Here is a 17,147-nt window from a genome sequence, read left to right on the forward strand (position 1 = left end):
GCGCCACTTCCGGCGCGCTGCGGCGGGGCGGGCGATGGCGGCCCAGTTCCGCAGCTACGTGTGGGACCCGGCGCTGATCGTGGCGCAGATGGTGCTGCTGCAGGCCGGCTACTACAGCTCGCTGGGGCTCTGGCTCGCCCTCCTCGGCACCCTGGGCAGGACCGGGCCCTCCCTCCACCAGGTCTTCAGCGACGAGGTGAGGGGGCGGGCCCGTCCTGGGCACAGGCCCCTGGGGCGGCGGGGGGGAGGCCTTGCTCGGAGGCTCCCCTGGGGGAGACAGGCCCCGCTCCCCGTGTGGGCATTCCCCGGTATGAGAGACAGTCCCCCGCCGTAGGTAACACCCCGCTATGGAGGCCGACCGCCCCGACTCCATGCAGCTGCCCCCCGGTATACGGACAGACCCACTGTCTGTGGAGGTGCCCCCAGTATGGAGGCCCACCCCTCCCTTCGAATAGGTGCAACCCCCAGTACAGAGACAGCTGTACAGGTGCCACCCCCCAGTATAGAGACAGACAGCCCGTATAGGTTCCCCTAGTATAAAGACAAGCACCCCCCCATATAGGTAACCCCAGTATGGAGGCACAGCCCCCGTTTAGGTGGTACCCCTCAGTATAGAAACAGACCTGTCCCTTTTCTGTAGGTATCCCCAGGGAGAGAGACAGACCTCTTAGAAGGACTGCTGTAACTGCTCAGGCTCCACTTACGGATCATAATCAGCACAGGGCCATGCCGATGCAGCTGGGCCACGGGAGGAGATTACGTGCTGTGGGCTGTGATTTGTGCCATGGTTTCCTACTAATAGTCCCGTGTAGATTTTAGGCTTCTCAACCCCGCCGGGGAGGCTCTCCATGATGGCTTTCATCCTCAATGCGCTCACCTGGTAAGTCAGCAAGTAGCTGGAGTGCCTGTGTCTTGTTCTTTCTTAACATCAAACTTTAAGAGAATTCAGCATGACATACTGCCTCTTTCAAAACATCTCCTGACAGCCCTGTGCCTGGTTGAGAGCATCTGCTGAGGGCAGTGGGGAACTGCTGACTCCTGACTTTCTAAAGCCTGGATAAGTCATTTCACTTCACTGCCTCAGTTTCCCAGCTGGCAATGAGATTTGCTTCTGTGAGAGCTTTTACTGAAAGTTAGAATTAATGGATCTCCGCAAACACTGATCTACAAACAAGAATGTATTTTGCCCCTGCCACTGGGCAAAGATTACTGGGGGAGATTGTGCAGAGAGCCGGGCAGGAAATTTTAAACTAAAAGCTCATTTCCCTGCTATCAGATGATTAAAAAGCTGTAAGTATTTAAGTCTTGCTGCAGCTGCTGGGAGCAAGATCAGAAACAACCTATCGTTAAAACATCTAAGAAGTCTAAAGCAGCTAAATAATTAGCACTGACAGCTTCTATTAGCTCTTGCTGTATCCCCTTTTCCATAGACACAGCACAGTTTGTTTATTAATTTGTCTTTATTTTGCAGTGCTCTGGGCTTGCTGTACTTCATCCGCCGAGGAAAGCAGTGCCTGGATTTCACAGTCACAGTTCACTTCTTCCACCTTCTGGGCTGCTGGATTTATAACTCACACTTTCCCTCGACTCTCACGTGGTGGCTGGTGCACATCGTGTGTACTGCGCTGATGGCTGCAATCGGGGAGTACCTCTGTATGAGGATAGAACTCAGAGAAATCCCCCTCAATTCTGCCCCCAAATCCAACGTATAGACTCGCTCTGGCAACAATATGCTGCATTATGCCATTGTTTCCAGCATAAGTGCATCTAAATGCCTGAGAATCACCACTGAAGAAGCACAGCAGGTCTGTTTAGACTTTTTTTTTTTTGGACCTTGGTGACTGCATGAGCGTGAGCATCTTCTCTGGCATCAGCCAACAATGGGGGAGGAGCAGATGTTTATTTTGTTAACACAAAGCATTTAATATGACTGTATGGCGAGCGTGCTCTTAAACTCTTCACTCATAAGACTGTTAAAAGCCAGGTAGCAAAACTGGATGTGTGAGGAGCATCTGGAATTTAACAAATATGGGGGTGCCCTGTATGGGTAATGCAATGGTCAGCTCTTCTTGCAGGGGCTGGCACAGTGAGCAGTGGGGCTGGGAGCTGCTGCTTCCAATCTGTAACTTGTTTGGGCTTTGGTTGGGAAAAAAGTCAAGGAAGAGAATGGATGGGGAGAAAGAAAATAGTTGTACTTACCTGAATCACCAGCTGAGACCCTAAATAACCTGTAACATTAGATGGGTTTGTTTGCCGTTTCCGTGTTTAATACATAGAGATGTCAGACAGCGGTTTGCTGAAGAAATCTTTTGTAATAATAAAAATATTATGTTGCTGTGAGCGTGTTACGGTTCTCCTGGGAAGCTGAGCACTTCAAGAAGTACCATGAGTGTCTGTATCATGGCAACAGGAGGAGTCGGCCAGAGGAGAACATGTGGCTGTAAGATGCCTGCTGTTTAGGGCACATAAAATTTCCTACAATAAATATTTCATACCTCTGCTCTGAAATGAAGGCATCAATGAGTGCTGTATTGGGAAGTCAGCCAGTATAATGCTCGCTTCAGGAGCTGTCAGCAATCAAGGGTCTCCACGTGTTCAGCCCGAGGCTGGAGCTGACCCGGGGAAGCTTGCAAAGGTGTCCTGGAGCCACGCTGCTGTTCCCACTTGCCTGGGTCTTCCTGTCAGGCTTCAGAAGTCTAGCAACAGATCTGGTCTGGTAGAGGCGACGTTCAGTTAAGTGAGAGACTGCTGTTTGTGTCTCAAAATAACAGGATGTGCCTGCCTTTAGTGGCACTTCAAATACACATCACCTGTGGGCACACAGGGACACCACCTTACTGCTAAGGGGCCAAAGCTGGATGGTTCCTCCAGCTCCCACAGCCCAAACAAGCAGATCTGCATCCTGCCTGATTTCCACTGAGGGGTGACCAGTTTGTGCAATACCAAATGAGGGCAAAGCCAGTTCTAAGGACAGATTTTCTCCTGTGCAGCATCTTGCTGCAGTAACTTTCCTTTGTATGTTAATATTTGTAAGTGGTAATTTGCATAAATTGTTTGCTAGTTCAGTTTGTTGAAAAGTAGTGGGATGATTTGAGATGTAGAAGTTGATAAACTCTTTGAAGCTGCTCTTTTGACTTTTTTTACTGGCGGAGCTGTATTTCAATTCCTGCTTTCATATTCAGATACTATAAATTGGGCCAGGATAACATCCTGATGTTTTAAATAGTTGGCAGGTCTGCCACAGAGGAGGATTGCCGGTTACATTTGTTTAGACATCACTTTTTATATTCTGAGATTTTGCCAGGACCTCTTCCTGACCAAAAGCCCCTTTAAGCACGGTTTTAAACAGCAGCAGTCATTCAGAGGGAAGAGTTTGCACAAGTTTTTTTCTGGGCAGGAGCCAACGCTTGCTGGAGGGCCACCCAGAGGTCACTTCCTAGGGCTTTTCCTGCAACCCTGCTCTGCAGTCAACAAGACAATTCATCAAAACCTTGCTTGTTTCTCATATATAAGGATACTTGCCTTTCTTCAAGTCACCTTCAGCCTAGATATAAACTGGTCTTCCAGTAGGTGCCAGTATCTCCTTCAGAAAAGAGCGGTGAGCAAGCAAGCGATTGGGATCAGAGCTCACAGCAGAAGGCACGCTCTGCCTCTGGGCTGGACAAACACTGGCTTGATGTCAGTCGTATTTTAAGACTCTTTGAGGGTCATTTTGTCCTCTCCTGCTTTTTGTTGCTGTTATTGAGAAAGAACATCCCAGCCCTGCACAGGGAAAGTTTGCAGGTTTAATTCAAGGCTTAACACCAAAGCACAGTGTGAACTTATATGTACTTCAAGGGTGGTCTTAAGGCAAATCTGAGCTAGAAGACTAATTACAGTGAATATGAGAGAGCAGAGGAAAAGCCACATTCATCCCATTTCTTAAAGGAGAATGGGTGGCTGAATCCAGAGTTGCTGTGAGACCATATCAAAGAGGTGCTATCTTTGTTCCCCTGTAAGGACAGAGATGAAAACTTCAGACTGAGGAACACTTACCTCCTTTTTTTTCTGAACATGAGATATGCTGTAACTGCTTCAGCAGCTTCCCTTGCCGGGGGTGGGGGAGGTGTGTGTGAGGGTACAGTTTGGTATCTGGAGATGCTCAGAGCAAGGCCACGAGAAGAATCCTTGACAAATGTGCATTTAACACTGAGTCTGTGGGAGATCCAATGAGCTGCGCTGCATCAGCACGAAGTGTGCTGTAGGATTAGAAATTCTTTCTGAAAGTCTGCTGACTTTGCCTTTGAGGGCTGAATCTATATCCCTTTTTTGTTTTTTAAAGGAAATCTACTGTAATTGTCCTAGTCATAGGGGAAGTTCTGCTAAAAGTGAAATATCGATTGAGGAGGGAACCTCTGAAACTCATCACTCCCATACTGAGACCTAATTTTCACTCACATGCTTTCAGTCAAGATTTCGGAGCACCTTTGGCTTTAAAAAAAAAAAAAAAAAATTGCTGCTCTGTACCAGAATGGTGGCAGATGGTCTTTGTTTCATAATGAATCTTTGTTTTTTGTGTGCAATGGACTTGAGGGATTTGCTTCCAGGGAAGATATGCCCCAACACCTGCTCTTCTTAGAGACAGTGGTAGTGTCAGTTAGCCATTTGCATCCATGGTTTTGCAAAAAGACGACTTCTTGGAGATCTCTGCTGAGACTTTTATATTCTCTTTCCCCAAAGCTGTTTAAAAGTAGAAAATTTTAACAGAGAGAAAGACGCCAAATCCAAAGAAAAGCTAAGGGTTGTGGGATTTTGGGGGACTGTGCTTGTTTGTTTTCCTAAAGGCATTAAACACCTATTCTAAATGAAGAGCAGGTACAGGATTTGGATCCAGAAGACTCCAGCCTTGCTTGTACACAATACCCACCTGCTTTAGCTTTCCCCAGCTACAAACCAGAGGCAGGAGAAGAGATAACAGGGGGAGTGGGGAGCAGGATCAAACAGCACATGCTGCTGCTGGAGCAGAGTAAGAAGAAAAACCAAAGGAGCTGAGTGGTTCACTGCAGGTTCTGCAGTGCTCTGGTTTACCCTTTCTCTCCTACTTATCTTAAGGCTTTGTGTCTGAAATGCCAAGTACATAAGTAACAACTCTGTTGTCTGTAGAAAGCCTAGGTTCATTGCACTGAAGTGCTGCCTGAACACCAGCTTCTCCTCCCTGACTTATTTCTTGGAATTTGCCTCAATTTGTTCGTTCCCTCCTGCTGCTGCAGGAGCAGAACGTTAAGTGAGAGACAAGGTAAGAGGCAGAACACATGAATGCCAAAGCAGAGCAGCATGAGCCATCATTAAAAAGCCCAACACCACTGTTGGTAAAAGGATCCTTTGCTGTAGGAGAAGCTTGCCCACGTGCCTGTAATGCATCCAGTGGGATCTCTGGGGCTAGCAGGGTCCCAGGTCCCCTGCTCATACTGTAAAGCACATTTTCAAGTTTGGGGACACCATTTCAGAACTTCTCAGATCCATTTACAGTTGGAGGCATCTATTGCTGTGCCCACTCCCACAGCAGGCAGCACTCAGACCATCAGTGCCAGGGTCACCCTTCACTGTTAGCAGCTGCCTGCCCCGACTGAGGACAAAGCAAGTGCCCTTAGTCAGGGACAAACAATCTCTGAAAACAGCCAAAGTGATGTGTGACACATCTAGGAAAGCTCGGCCGAACGACCTCATTAGTTGAATGTGGAAATTTCAGATCTGATGGAAGACAGCTGAGTCCCATAATTAGAACATGGAGTTTACCACCACATCCAGCTGTTGAGCCATAGGTCTAGAGCATGATGAAGACCAGCTCTTTCCCCATTCAGCACTGCATGGGGACTGCACTGGAAGCAGCAGAACGTCCCATCAGGACTCACTGTGCTTCCTCTTAGCGAGGAACTGCCCTGAGACCGTCCCAGGAACGGGTTACGTACCCACGCTGGGTCACCATGGCTCCTACGGCCCTGTGCAGCCAGGCAGGGCACACAGCTTCATTAGCATCCTTAAAACACACAATTGCATCTTACTACCCAAAAATACTGCCGAGTGTTTCTAACAGACCCAGAAATCACTTGTAAGCACCTCCCTATTACAAATACTGTCATGCCTGTACTGAAGCCGCAAAACTAACAATTCCCTGAGCCACAAAGGAGGCAAGAAGAGACTCTGCTGTCGAGCAGGAGCGGGGACAAGTAACTTCTCTCGTGCTGTGGTTAAGGAATACTAACGAATGAGACTTTAGCATTGTTGTTTAGCATTGAGAGTGAACTATAATTGAACGACGGTGCTCGCACTATGAAAAGCTTACATGAGCATTTCACCAAAGCCTCGGGCTGGAAGTTGTACACTTTCAACTAGATATTTTGAATTTTACCCAGTTTAGTAAAATAAGGCCGCACAGGTGGTTCAAGCTGGAAGATAAGGAAGCCTCAGCCACCAGCAGAAGAGAAGGAACATCCCGCCTGGACACAGAGAAAGAATCCAGTGAGGAATGAGAAGACCCCAGAGCTGAATATTACTGTTGGTCCAAACTGTCACATGAGGGGTGGAAACTCAGATTTTAAGGGTGTAATTGCCCAAATTTCTATATTATTCTCCATGGAGATACCCAGATCGAGCTGTTCATGCTGCTGTACCATTCAAATAAACTACTTACTGATTTTACTTTAAATTACTTATATATCTCTCTTGTCTGAGACTCTGCTGCAGAAAACCTAGAGTGAAGAAATTTCTTTAACACTGCAGACTCTACAACAAACTTTAATACTCTGGAATTACACACTGCCACCCACAGAGACGGTACCTTTGGAGAAAGCTTTAAAACAAGAGAGTTGTTCTAAATCCTTTTTGTCATGCTATTTTGACACTCCCTCTTCCCCCAAATATTTTTGTCCTCTATTTCCTTAGAAAAGGGATGTACACATTACATGGGATTTACACAGGAATCCAGATGTGAGCGAGAATAGGTCATGCACCTGAGATTGTTCTTCAGCAGGGGTTTCACCATGTCCTCAAAGAAAAAAGGCTCGTACAGGCAGTAAGGTCTCCTTTCTGCCTTTGACAGCACATACACCATTACACCATCCCCTGTGCCTCACAAACCAGCCATGAAAATGCCCATCTTGTTTTCAGTGCCCACATCAAAAATCTGGAGAGTTGATCAGGTGGAAAGAGCCAGCAAAGTAAACAGGTTTCTTTCCAGTACCCGTAGAAGAGTGCAAGAGAATCCAGCGTTCACGGCCAATTTATCATTTTTCCCCCAATCCTCTGCCCCACATCTACAAGCTCCCAAATTCCACAGTCAGACAGATCTGTGCCTGTGCCTTGAGGCAGAAGGGGACAGGCGTTAGTCCAAATTATAGAGGAAGAGCAAAACGTGGGAGATGCTGCCGAGCTCTTCCACGTCTCACAGGCGCAGGATGGAGCAAAGCGTTCACGGAGCACCGCACAGCGTATTCCTCAAAGGTTTGGAAAAACAAAACGACACGCTGCCACCACCTTTGTTGCGATACTTACAGAGCTGCCGTTTATAAGTTCAGCCAAGCGACGATGAGGGGGATGCCCAGGATGGAAACGTTGGGAACGTGGGTCCAGGCAAAGCTTTGGGTCATGCTGGGGCTGCAGAGGTCGAACAAGCTGCCTTGAAATTTGATTTTTTGAGACTCCCTTCTCAGCATCTCCCAGATGGCCACTGCTTCCTTCTGGCACTCCCAGAGCGCCGTCAGGGCACACGTGTGAAACTCATCCCAGTACCTGCAGCCGGGGGAGACACCGCACCATCAGTCCCTTTGCCGTAGCACAATGCCAAGGAGCTGGGCAGAGCCTTGCTGCCCCAAGCCAGCCCTGTGAGTAGCAACTGCCTCAGTATTCTGTCATCCTCTCCATGGTCTCACAGAGCATCTTGGCTAAAACTCCAAACAGCAAAACACACTGAAATTATTTCATGCCCTTTTTTTTTTTTCTTCTTCTTTTTTTTCCCTCCTGTCTCTGGAAGTCAATAAATTCCATTATTTTCCATCAACAAACGTCTCCCTTTGGCACTGAGCACCCTAAGTATCTAAAATGGGCTGCAAACAAAGGCCCAGCGTGTTTCATTCACAGCTTTCTCCAAGCTGAGTCAAGGGCAAAACACAAGCACAAAGAAAGAAGGACAACGTCTCCCGCAGGCGGTCGCAGCTTTATAACTAAGGTATGGGCAGGGGCGGGAGGAGATATTGACTGTGTTCTCATTAGACACATCTCCATTGATCTGCCGGGTACTACCCTGCACAAGTAGAAGCTGCTCAATGGAAAGAGACTCTTGGGGAGCACCAGGGGAAAACAACAAGACAGGCAGAGGTAACCCACAGTCCTGCAGTAAAAAAAAAATCAGGAGCTGCTTGTTGAAGACCCATAGGCTGCCTCCCCTGGGGATGAGGACTTGGATTTTTACTTTTTATTTGATTACTTTCAGATCCAGAGGTATAACCAGGCAACAGAGAATCCCAGCAGAAACTGAGCTTAAAATTGCAGCCCCCAAGAAAGCTGTCCCAGGAGGGGCTCGGTGGACACCACCCCACCAGTCCGTCATGCTGGTGCCAGCGCCACGTGGGCTGACCCCGTGCTGTACTTACCCAGAGCAGTACTCAGCCTGCCGAGCTTCATCCCCTCCCCGAGCTCCTGCCTTACCTCTGGCGAAGCAGCGCGGTGGCTCTGAAGAAGCGGGGTTTGAGCCTTTTCCAGCGATCCCACGCCCACGGGTGTCAGGCTGAGCAGGGAGGGGTGGGCTCCAGCTGCCCAGGGACAAGGACAGCAGGCACCAAGCTGGGCCATGTGCCCCCCACTCAGCGTAGGGAGGACAAGAATGGCATCCCTGCCTGATTTTTTTTGGATGCCGAGTATCCGAGGATAGTGGGGCATTAGGCTCCTCATCAGACCCCCCCAAAGGCTGTTGTAGGTGCTGCCCTGTGAGGGGGAGGGCACCCACAGCCTGGCAGGTGGCTGCATCCACTCTAGCGTGCCTGTAAGTCCCGACACAGCTGAACTCACAGGCAAAGTCTCTGTTTTGTAGGTACAAACCCACAAAATAAAACAGTAGGAGCCCGAAAACCTCAGCAAATGCCTTGGGTCATCCTCTCCTCTGGAAGTGGCTCCTCACCAAAACAAAAACTTCCCCAAGGGACAGATAAGGCTCTACACCACACTTGCTACTAACCTTCCCCCCACAACTTCTTTCAAAGTGAGTTTTTTATCTGTAAAGAGCTTCACAAAAGCATTTCCTATTGCAGCTTCTTTGGAGGAATGCTGGCACCCAGCGCTGGGGCAAGGCAGGGACCAGCCACGGGTGGCACCCCCTGGGTCCCAGCCAGCTCCCCGGGCTCTGCCAGCCCCCAGCACCCATGGACTTGCACTCTGAGGCACCTCCTGCACCTCAGTTTTGCTGTTCCACCTTATCTGGGGCTGGGCATCGCCTCCAAGCCATAATTTACCTGCAAGCTGTGGACTGCATAGAGGACAGGAGCAATTGCTCTGCCATCTTCCCCATCACACCAGGACACCAGGCACACGTGCCACCCCTCAGGAAGGAGATGGAGCCCGGACAGCTGAGCAGGGACCCTGCACGTGGGAAAGGGGCACCTTGGTTTTGTTCAAGTGCCCTGTGCTGGAGACAACACCTTGTACGGCCAGGCGAACCCGAGCACTCTACTTGGTTTTCCTACTGGGGCTTACGTCAGAACACCAGCTGTGAGGGAGTTCATTAAACCGAGTCACTCTGGCAGAATAAATATCTCCAGAAAATGAGAAAAGCTGGTGCCAGCCCAGGTGACCTCCCACGCTCGTTCCCAAGCTGCAGCAGAAGGCAGCTCTGCCAGGCAAGGGTTAAACCTGACCATGTCTTCCAGCAAAGGATGGCTGAGGGAATGATGACAGCTCCTGCCTGGTTCTGGATGGCCATTCCCAGTGTTTCACCCTTCAAACCCTCCATCTGCTCAGCCAGGCAGGCTGCCGTCAGCTCTGGGGCAGCACGGTGCACGCAGAGCCAAGATGCCACCAGCCCCATGCCAGCTCCCAGTTCCATGTCTGTCCCCTACCCGCGCTCCCGAAGATGGGACCACAGATCCAGGAAAGCAGACAGCAGCAGAGAAGGCTGAAGCTTAAAGACCAATAATTCAGAAATATTTCCTGGCAGGAAGCTGGGACATCATCACCTGCTTCCTTCAGCCACAGCACGCCTGGCTAGCTGTGCGCTGGGACTAACAGGAGAAGCTGGCATGGCCCTAAAGGTGCAGAGCCCCAGCCCTGCCAGCGGGGAAGATCCCAGGACCTGTTCTGTGATGGTTTGTGCCCCAGAACCTGCAAAAAACCTTCATCTCGCACATTTCATGTGAGTTTCAGCAGAGGAATCAATCCAGCATCACTCAATCACAGCAGGTGCTTGGGCTGCATGCTCGGCTGTTTCCTAACACCAAGAAGCCACATATTCAAAAAAGGCATATATCACAGCCGAAAGCAGAGCAGTTCCTGTTTCAACCCAGCCTTCAGCCACATCCCACAGAGAATTTTCATCCTGAGCTCAGCTGTCCCATGGAGCCAGGTGCCCAAAGGCACTTGGGGTTTCCTTTAATTGCTGTCTGCAGTTCCTTGTAACTCCTTTGTGCTCCCCACAACTCACTGCTGGGCACAAAAAGATGGCCCCATTTATCCAGACAAAAATTTTATTACCAGCCTTCTACTTGCCCCCTACCTCACCACTTCCGCTTATTTGCTCTTTAAGCAGACCTTTCCCCAAACCCACCCAACACCACCCTCGTTACCCAGCTCACCTAGGATTATTACAGCTCTGAGAAAGTTAATGCCCTCCCAACACCATCTTCTTGGGGCACTCGCTACAAACTCACCAACACAAAAAGGGGGGACAATTCAAGCCAAAAGGAGGAAACCTCTCACAGGAAGGGTCTCAGGAGAGGCAGAGGGAGGGAGAAGGATTGCTTTGGGCAGCAGGATCCAACTGGAGACCGGGTGCAGGCTGCTCCCTGCAGTGCTGGACCCTGGGACAGCTCGGACACCTGTGAATCGCTGGCTGGAACCCACATGTCCAGGGGAGACTTTCCTGTAGGGCAGAAGGTCCCACCAGCCCCACTCCTGACTGCAGGCGTGCAGGGGGTCGCAGCACAAGTCCTGGGGATGAAGCTATTGGTAAGGGCCAGGGACGCCAACTCTGGTTGGACCCATGCAACAGACAGACAGAGGGATGGAGGGAGCTCACCAGGTCTATCTGAAATCGGAAAAGCTGGGGAGCATAAGCGTGTCCACCTTACTCACCCACAGACTCGGTGCAAGCTCTGCAGCTCCACACCATCCGCCTCCTCGTATGTGGCCATGTTTTCCCCCAGCTGGAGGACGCAGTCTGAGAAGCCTTGGTAAACGCTGGAGCAGGTGGTGCCCGATGCCAGCAGCCCGGCCAGGTGCCCTGCCAGCCACCCACGGGGTCGGCGTCAGCGCCCACACCTCGGGGGACAGAGCCCACCCCCACCTCCCTCCCCGGGCTCACCCGGGCACACCACGGCCACCACCGTGCCGCTGCCACCCAGGCACGGCGAGCTGCCCCTTCCCCGCAGGACACACACCAACCTCATGCTGTCCCTCGCCCCTGCCCAGCCCCGCCGCCCTTTGCGGAGAGCCCCAAAGCGCCGCTCCGCCGGGGCAGGGAGCCCATGCGGGGGCAGCCGGGGCACCCCAGCACCGGCACCCCCGGCCCGGAGCCCAGGGCACGGACACCCGGCGGGGCACGGGCAGCTCGGCACCGCCAGCCGACACCCACCGGACACACACGCACAGCCCCGACACAGCCACACAGAGAGGGGACCCCGCATCGCCCCCCGCCTCCGCACCCCGGGGAGCAGCCCCTCCGCAGCCCGGCACCCCACAGCCCCCCCCGGGCACCCCATAGCCCGACCCCCGCCCGGGCAGCCTTACCCAGGGACAGGAGCAGCACGGCCATGCCCCAACGACGACCCATCCCGACACCGCTTCACACCGGCATTGGGCTCGGCCACCGCCGCCCGCACCACCATGGCCGGCAGCGCTCCCCGCCCGCCTCCGCGGGGAGGGCACCACGCCCCGGCCGCCGCTAATGAGCCGCTAATGAGGCGCGGGTAATGAGGGGGCGGGCGGGGCCGCGGCTCCCGAGCGCCCGGGGGCAGCCCCGTGCCCGCAGCCCCGGGCCCCCGCCGCTCCCCGCATCCTGCACCCCCGGCCCGTACAGCATCGCCCCCCCTCGCCACTCTGCCGGCACCCACGGCTCCCCGCACCCCGACACCCTGCGCCCACCGCACCCCTGCACCAGCTCCCTCTCCCCAAAGCCCCCCGCAGCCTGAGCTGCCCACTCCACGGCTCGCCCCGAGTGGCGACCAGGGCCCGGGGCCGCTGCCAGCAGCGGGAATGCCGGAGGGCAAGGAGGGCTCTGCTCCGGGCTTCAGCTCTGGGCACGGCCCCGGCTAAAGCAAGGCAGAACCAGAAGCAAAGACCTGAGCATGGGGAGGTTCAAGGCCTTAAACATCAGCACCTACAGCTCCAAAACCTTCTCCCCTCATCCTTGTACCTGCCATTCCCAAGGATGTCATGGTCCTCGGGTGGTCAGTTTGCATTTTGCAGCTCTGCGGCCTCATGCTGGCTCGTGCCCCGTCCCTCCCTTTCCTTTCCCTCCAGCAGCAAGGCCAGCAGCAGGTTTCCAGCTTGCTTTGATGGCATCACGGCAGGGGTCGATCCTGGCAGAGCTCACGCTTGGCTGGGGACCCCTTTGCTCTTGGGGCCACCACTCTCCAGCAGCCCATGAACCCCGCTGGTGCCCAGGTCTGTCCCTGCCGTCAGCCGCATCCCATCTGTGCACAGGGACCCCCTGCCCCCGGGGCGCCCGTGCCAGCACCCCCAGCCGCCTCCAGCCCCGCCATCCCCGAGACACTGGAACCACAACTCTGCAAACGCCGCGGGTGCCCAAACAAAGGCAAAGAGAACTTGGGTGTGAAAAACATGAACACAACTCTTTATTAACAACAACACAACTACCTACAACTACTGACAAAAACACAAGTAACTACAAAACACAACGGTAGAAATACAACTGTAGAAATACAACTATATAAATACTATAGAAATACAACTAACTGTAGAAATACAACTATATAAATACAATGGAAACCCAACGGTAGAAATACAACTATATAAATACTATAGAAATACAACTAACTGTAGAAATACAACTTTATAAATCCTATAGAAACCCAACTGTAGAAATATAACTATATACATCTCTTCCTCTTTGTCGCTCTTGTATGTTGCTTTGAACTGCCACACGTCTGCTGCCCCTGGAAGAAAAGCAAGCGGCACGGCCGTTTGGCTAACGAGCAGCGCCTCACCCAGCAGAGCTGGGGCTTCCCGAGCCGGCTCAGCGGCAGCAGCTCCTTCACTTCGGGCTTCACCGTGATGGGCATTCGATGGCCACAGCCCTGGGACACGCTGGGGACAGCGGGACTCTGCCGCCAGCGCTGAGCCCCACCTGGGCTCGGGCACACACTTGCCTGTCCCGGCCCTAAGGAACCGCTCCCGGCCCAAAGTGGACGGGGGGTCAGGGCAGCGCGGTGGGGGCGGTTGTGCCGCCAGCACGAGGGCAGCGGGTGCCGTGTCCCTGCAGCGGGGACCACCCACCCCAGCCCCAGCCCCAGCCCCAGCCCGGTGGCAGGAGACCCTCCCTCCCTGCGGGCAGTGCATGGCGAGCACGTGCCTGTCCTCCTGATGGCACGTCCACATCCATCGCCTCCTCCTCCTCCACATCCACCTCCATCTCTTCCACTTCCTCCTTCTCGTCAACCTCCATGCCTCCTCTTCACAGTCTCCTCCACAGCCTCCAATGCAAGTTCTAACATCCTAAGACAAGAGGCAAGCAGAAAAGTGCATTGGTCCTGCCCTGCCCAGCCAAGTGGACCCGTGGGACAGGGCTCTCCACACCCCTGCCCCTCTCGCTGGCCAGGGAGAGCCGTGGCCACAGCCCCAGCAGGAGCTGGCTGGACCTGGGCAGCTCCTTGGCCACCAGCACCCACCAGCACTGGCGCCCCAGTGCCTGCAGCTGGAGGCTCCTGTACTTCTGCGTCTTCATCATTTTGGTGTTTCGCATGGTCTTCTGGATCTGGCGGAACAGAGAGGGCAGGGGTGAGCGGCCCTGCTCCCTGCCCCATGGGGCCCTGAGCACACAGCCCGGCCAAGGCCGCCCCCCTGCACAGACCCCGGCCCTGCGCCTGCCTGGGCGCCCCGAAGCTCCTTACTCGGTGCAGGTGGCCTTTGGGCTCGGCGCTGCTCCGCTGGCAGGGCTCAGCTCCCACGGCTCCAGCCTGGAAAGGGGCAGCGCAGGCACCGGCTCAGGCTCCGGCCAGCACCCGCCTGCTCCCGCCGAGCATCCCTGCGGCACCAGCCCGGGGCAGCCTGGGCTGTGTGTGGGGACGTGTCCCCCCGGCGCAGGGATGCTGCATCCCAGCAGGGCATGAGCAGCCCAGAAGGGCTTCTGCCAGCCCCTGGCCTGCAGGGGTGGAGGGAGAGGGCAAGACAAGGTCTCGGCCCCACCACCACTGCTGGGTGCCCACCTCCGGGGAGCAGGGACGTACCTCTGCCAGCGCAAGCCTCTTGGTCTTCGTCGCCTTCATTATTACAACGCTAGGGGAAAGGTAATGGAGCAGGTGGGATGGGAAGGGAAGGGCTGGGTGGAGGGTAGGAGCTGTGAGGAGCAGGAGAGCAGGGCTGTGTGGGGAGCAGGAGAGAAGGGCTGTCGGGCACAGGGCAGAGGGGATGCGTTGTGCCCGTCACCAGGGACTGGCAGTTACAGATGGAACACGGGCCATGGCAACGGGAACGCAGTGGGCATGGGGACGAGCCCCCTTAAAGGGGGGCCAGCTTAATACATACCTACCCCCCAAAGTTAAGAATCCCAACACATTACACTTCAGTCCTGTCTTAAGCGGCTCTTCCTCACCATCCCCTCATGCCTGACCATCCCCTCATGCCAAGCTGCTCCTCAGTTCAGTCTCAGAAGCGTGCCGGAGAATACGTGCCCAACAGCATCCAGCCTACGCTGCTGCGGGCTACGCTGGCCGAAGAGCAGGAGCTTCAAGAGGAGGCTGAGACCGTGGTCAGGGAAGTGCTGGATGGGGGAAGGCGCTGGATCAGCCCCTCCACGTCTTCAGGAGGGCTCCCCATGGGGTCGGCGGGAGGTTGTTTGCCAGTGCCAGAGAGGCAGAGCCTTTGGACACTTCTCCTGCGGAGCGATGGGAGGAATTGGGACTGGTGGCTCGCGAGATTGTGGCGAGCACGTTGGGGAGCTTTGGGCAGCGTTTGGTCCTGAGGAGGTGTGCGGCTCCTGGGGCAAGGAGCCCCCGCGCAGCTCCACCAGGCGGACAATAAAACGTTTGCTCCCAGGGGGTGCCTTGTGCCTTCCTTCCTTCAGGCCAGGCCATACTGTGTCTGTCCGGGCATCTTCCCTGCAATGATTTCCCTCCTCTTCCTCCCTCCCACAGCCTGGGTCAGACGAAGACCCAGCTTTTGTCTCCTTTGGGAAGCTTTGTGGCTGGGCTATCAGAGGGACTGGCCCAGCTCTGTTGAGCCTGGGTTCTGGCGGTCCTTGTGTTGAGATCCTTTCTCCAGGGCTCTTTCTCCTCAGAGCAAGCAGCCCTGCACAAAACCCTTGTTCTCGCCCCTCCGGGGACGGACGCTGGCGTCTCCCCCTGGGGACCGCTCTGCCACATGGCCTTTGGGTCTCCTCGCTGCGCAGCGGGGAGGCAGGTCTATTGTGGAGGCCCAGAACGGTGCAGCGGAGCAGGTTCGAGCAGCCGGTGCCAGGGCTCACCCAAAGAGAGCTGCAGGCGGGGAATGGGAAAAACCAGGGCGGGAGGAGATGTCCCTAAATCAGGGTTCTTCACCCGCTGGGCAAAAACCAATCAACACACTGAGTCGAGATATTTGGCTTTATTTCAGTTCTGCAGAATCGGGTGCCGGGCGTTTAACAACAGCCAGCACACCACACGTTTCCGACAGTCCCAGGTTCACAGTGATGAGATACAGCCCATGAGTGAGCTACAGTTCCCTTACCAGCCCTCATCACACACATGCATTCAAGTCCAAGTTTGGAAGGGTTTGGGAGATCCCCCTAATTAGGCCAATTAAGGTTTAATTTCAGGAGTTCAGCTCAGGTTCCATCCAAGTTTTACTACAATTCTATACAAAGCGCTCCTGGAACTTTTTAACCATATTCTTTTGACATCCCTACTCTAACCTTTTCCTGACCCATGAATGTACCAAGCACTCTCTTTTTCCTTCAGAAACAGTACAAAATGGTTTTATTACAAAAACATAAAAACCCCACTCTCTTTTTCCTTCAGAAACAATACAAAATGGCTTTTATTACAAAAAGGTAAAAACCCCTCTCCCTTTTTCCTTCAGAAACAATGCAAAATGGCTTTTATTACAAAAACATAAAAACCCCTCTCCTTTTTACCTTCAGAAATAGTACAAAACGGTTTTTAGTACAAAAACATAAAACTCCACTATCACTAGCACATGCTGCAAAATCTAAAGAGAACAAATGCATCCCCCCTGCCCACAGGAAAACAAACACAGTCCAGGGAAGGGCCCAAGACGGGAACCCTGCGACGCTGCAGCTGCTCCGCGGCAGGACAAGGTTCAGCGCAGCTCCCGAGTCTCTGCCATCGGAGCAGCAGCTTTGGCCTTCAAGGTCTTGAAGTTCCTGGCCGGTCTTTGCACAGCACGCAATCCAGTCCCGCTTCTATTTTCGCTCTTGCGCCAGCTGCGTCTGCAGAAGGGACACCTGAAAGAGGCCAAAGGCCGAGCTCAGACAAGCCCACGCTGGTAGGACCAGCCCTAGCTCCACGGTACCGGCTCTCGGGGAAGACGCACCCTCTAACGCCAGCCCCGACAAACACTTGCTCTTCGGGGAATGGAAGTCGCAGGTTCCCAGAGTCACCCTGGCCTCACCTCACACTATCAACAAGTTGACTTTCTCTCTGCCTTACCATTCACACGTACAACCCCGAGACATCCCATGGATATGAGAGAGAGAGGTTCCTACAGGATTAAGTCACCCAACTCCCCTT

General features: G+C 53.6%; 2 protein-coding genes across 3 annotated transcripts; one reads left to right on the forward strand and one right to left on the reverse strand.

Annotated features, from left to right (window-relative positions):
* On the forward strand, positions 1–6,688 carry SYS1 (SYS1 golgi trafficking protein). 2 transcript variants are annotated; one of them, XM_063350311.1, is made up of 3 exons: positions 1–196; positions 813–880; positions 1,472–6,688. In XM_063350311.1, exons 1-3 carry the CDS (start codon positions 35–37, stop codon positions 1,710–1,712), a joined length of 471 nt encoding a protein of 156 aa, XP_063206381.1. In that variant the 5' UTR covers positions 1–34; the 3' UTR covers positions 1,713–6,688. The 2 variants fall into 2 exon arrangements, 1 of the variants encoding a protein (XP_063206381.1); XR_010073077.1 differs by having other exon boundaries at positions 59–196; positions 641–880; positions 1,472–1,553.
* A 130-nt stretch (positions 6,689–6,818) lies between these two features.
* On the reverse strand, positions 6,819–12,097 carry LOC134522476 (neuritin-like). Its single transcript, XM_063350176.1, has 2 exons — positions 11,971–12,097; positions 6,819–7,767 (listed from the first exon to the last, which is right to left on the reverse strand). The coding sequence occupies exons 1-2, from the start codon at positions 12,066–12,068 to the stop codon at positions 7,542–7,544; spliced, it is 324 nt and encodes a 107-aa protein (XP_063206246.1). The 5' UTR covers positions 12,069–12,097; the 3' UTR covers positions 6,819–7,541.
* Between the last annotated feature and the right edge of the window lie 5,050 nt (positions 12,098–17,147).

Source organism: Chroicocephalus ridibundus, chromosome 12 (assembly GCF_963924245.1).
Source record: "Chroicocephalus ridibundus chromosome 12, bChrRid1.1, whole genome shotgun sequence".
NCBI classification, from domain to species: domain Eukaryota; kingdom Metazoa; phylum Chordata; class Aves; order Charadriiformes; family Laridae; genus Chroicocephalus; species Chroicocephalus ridibundus.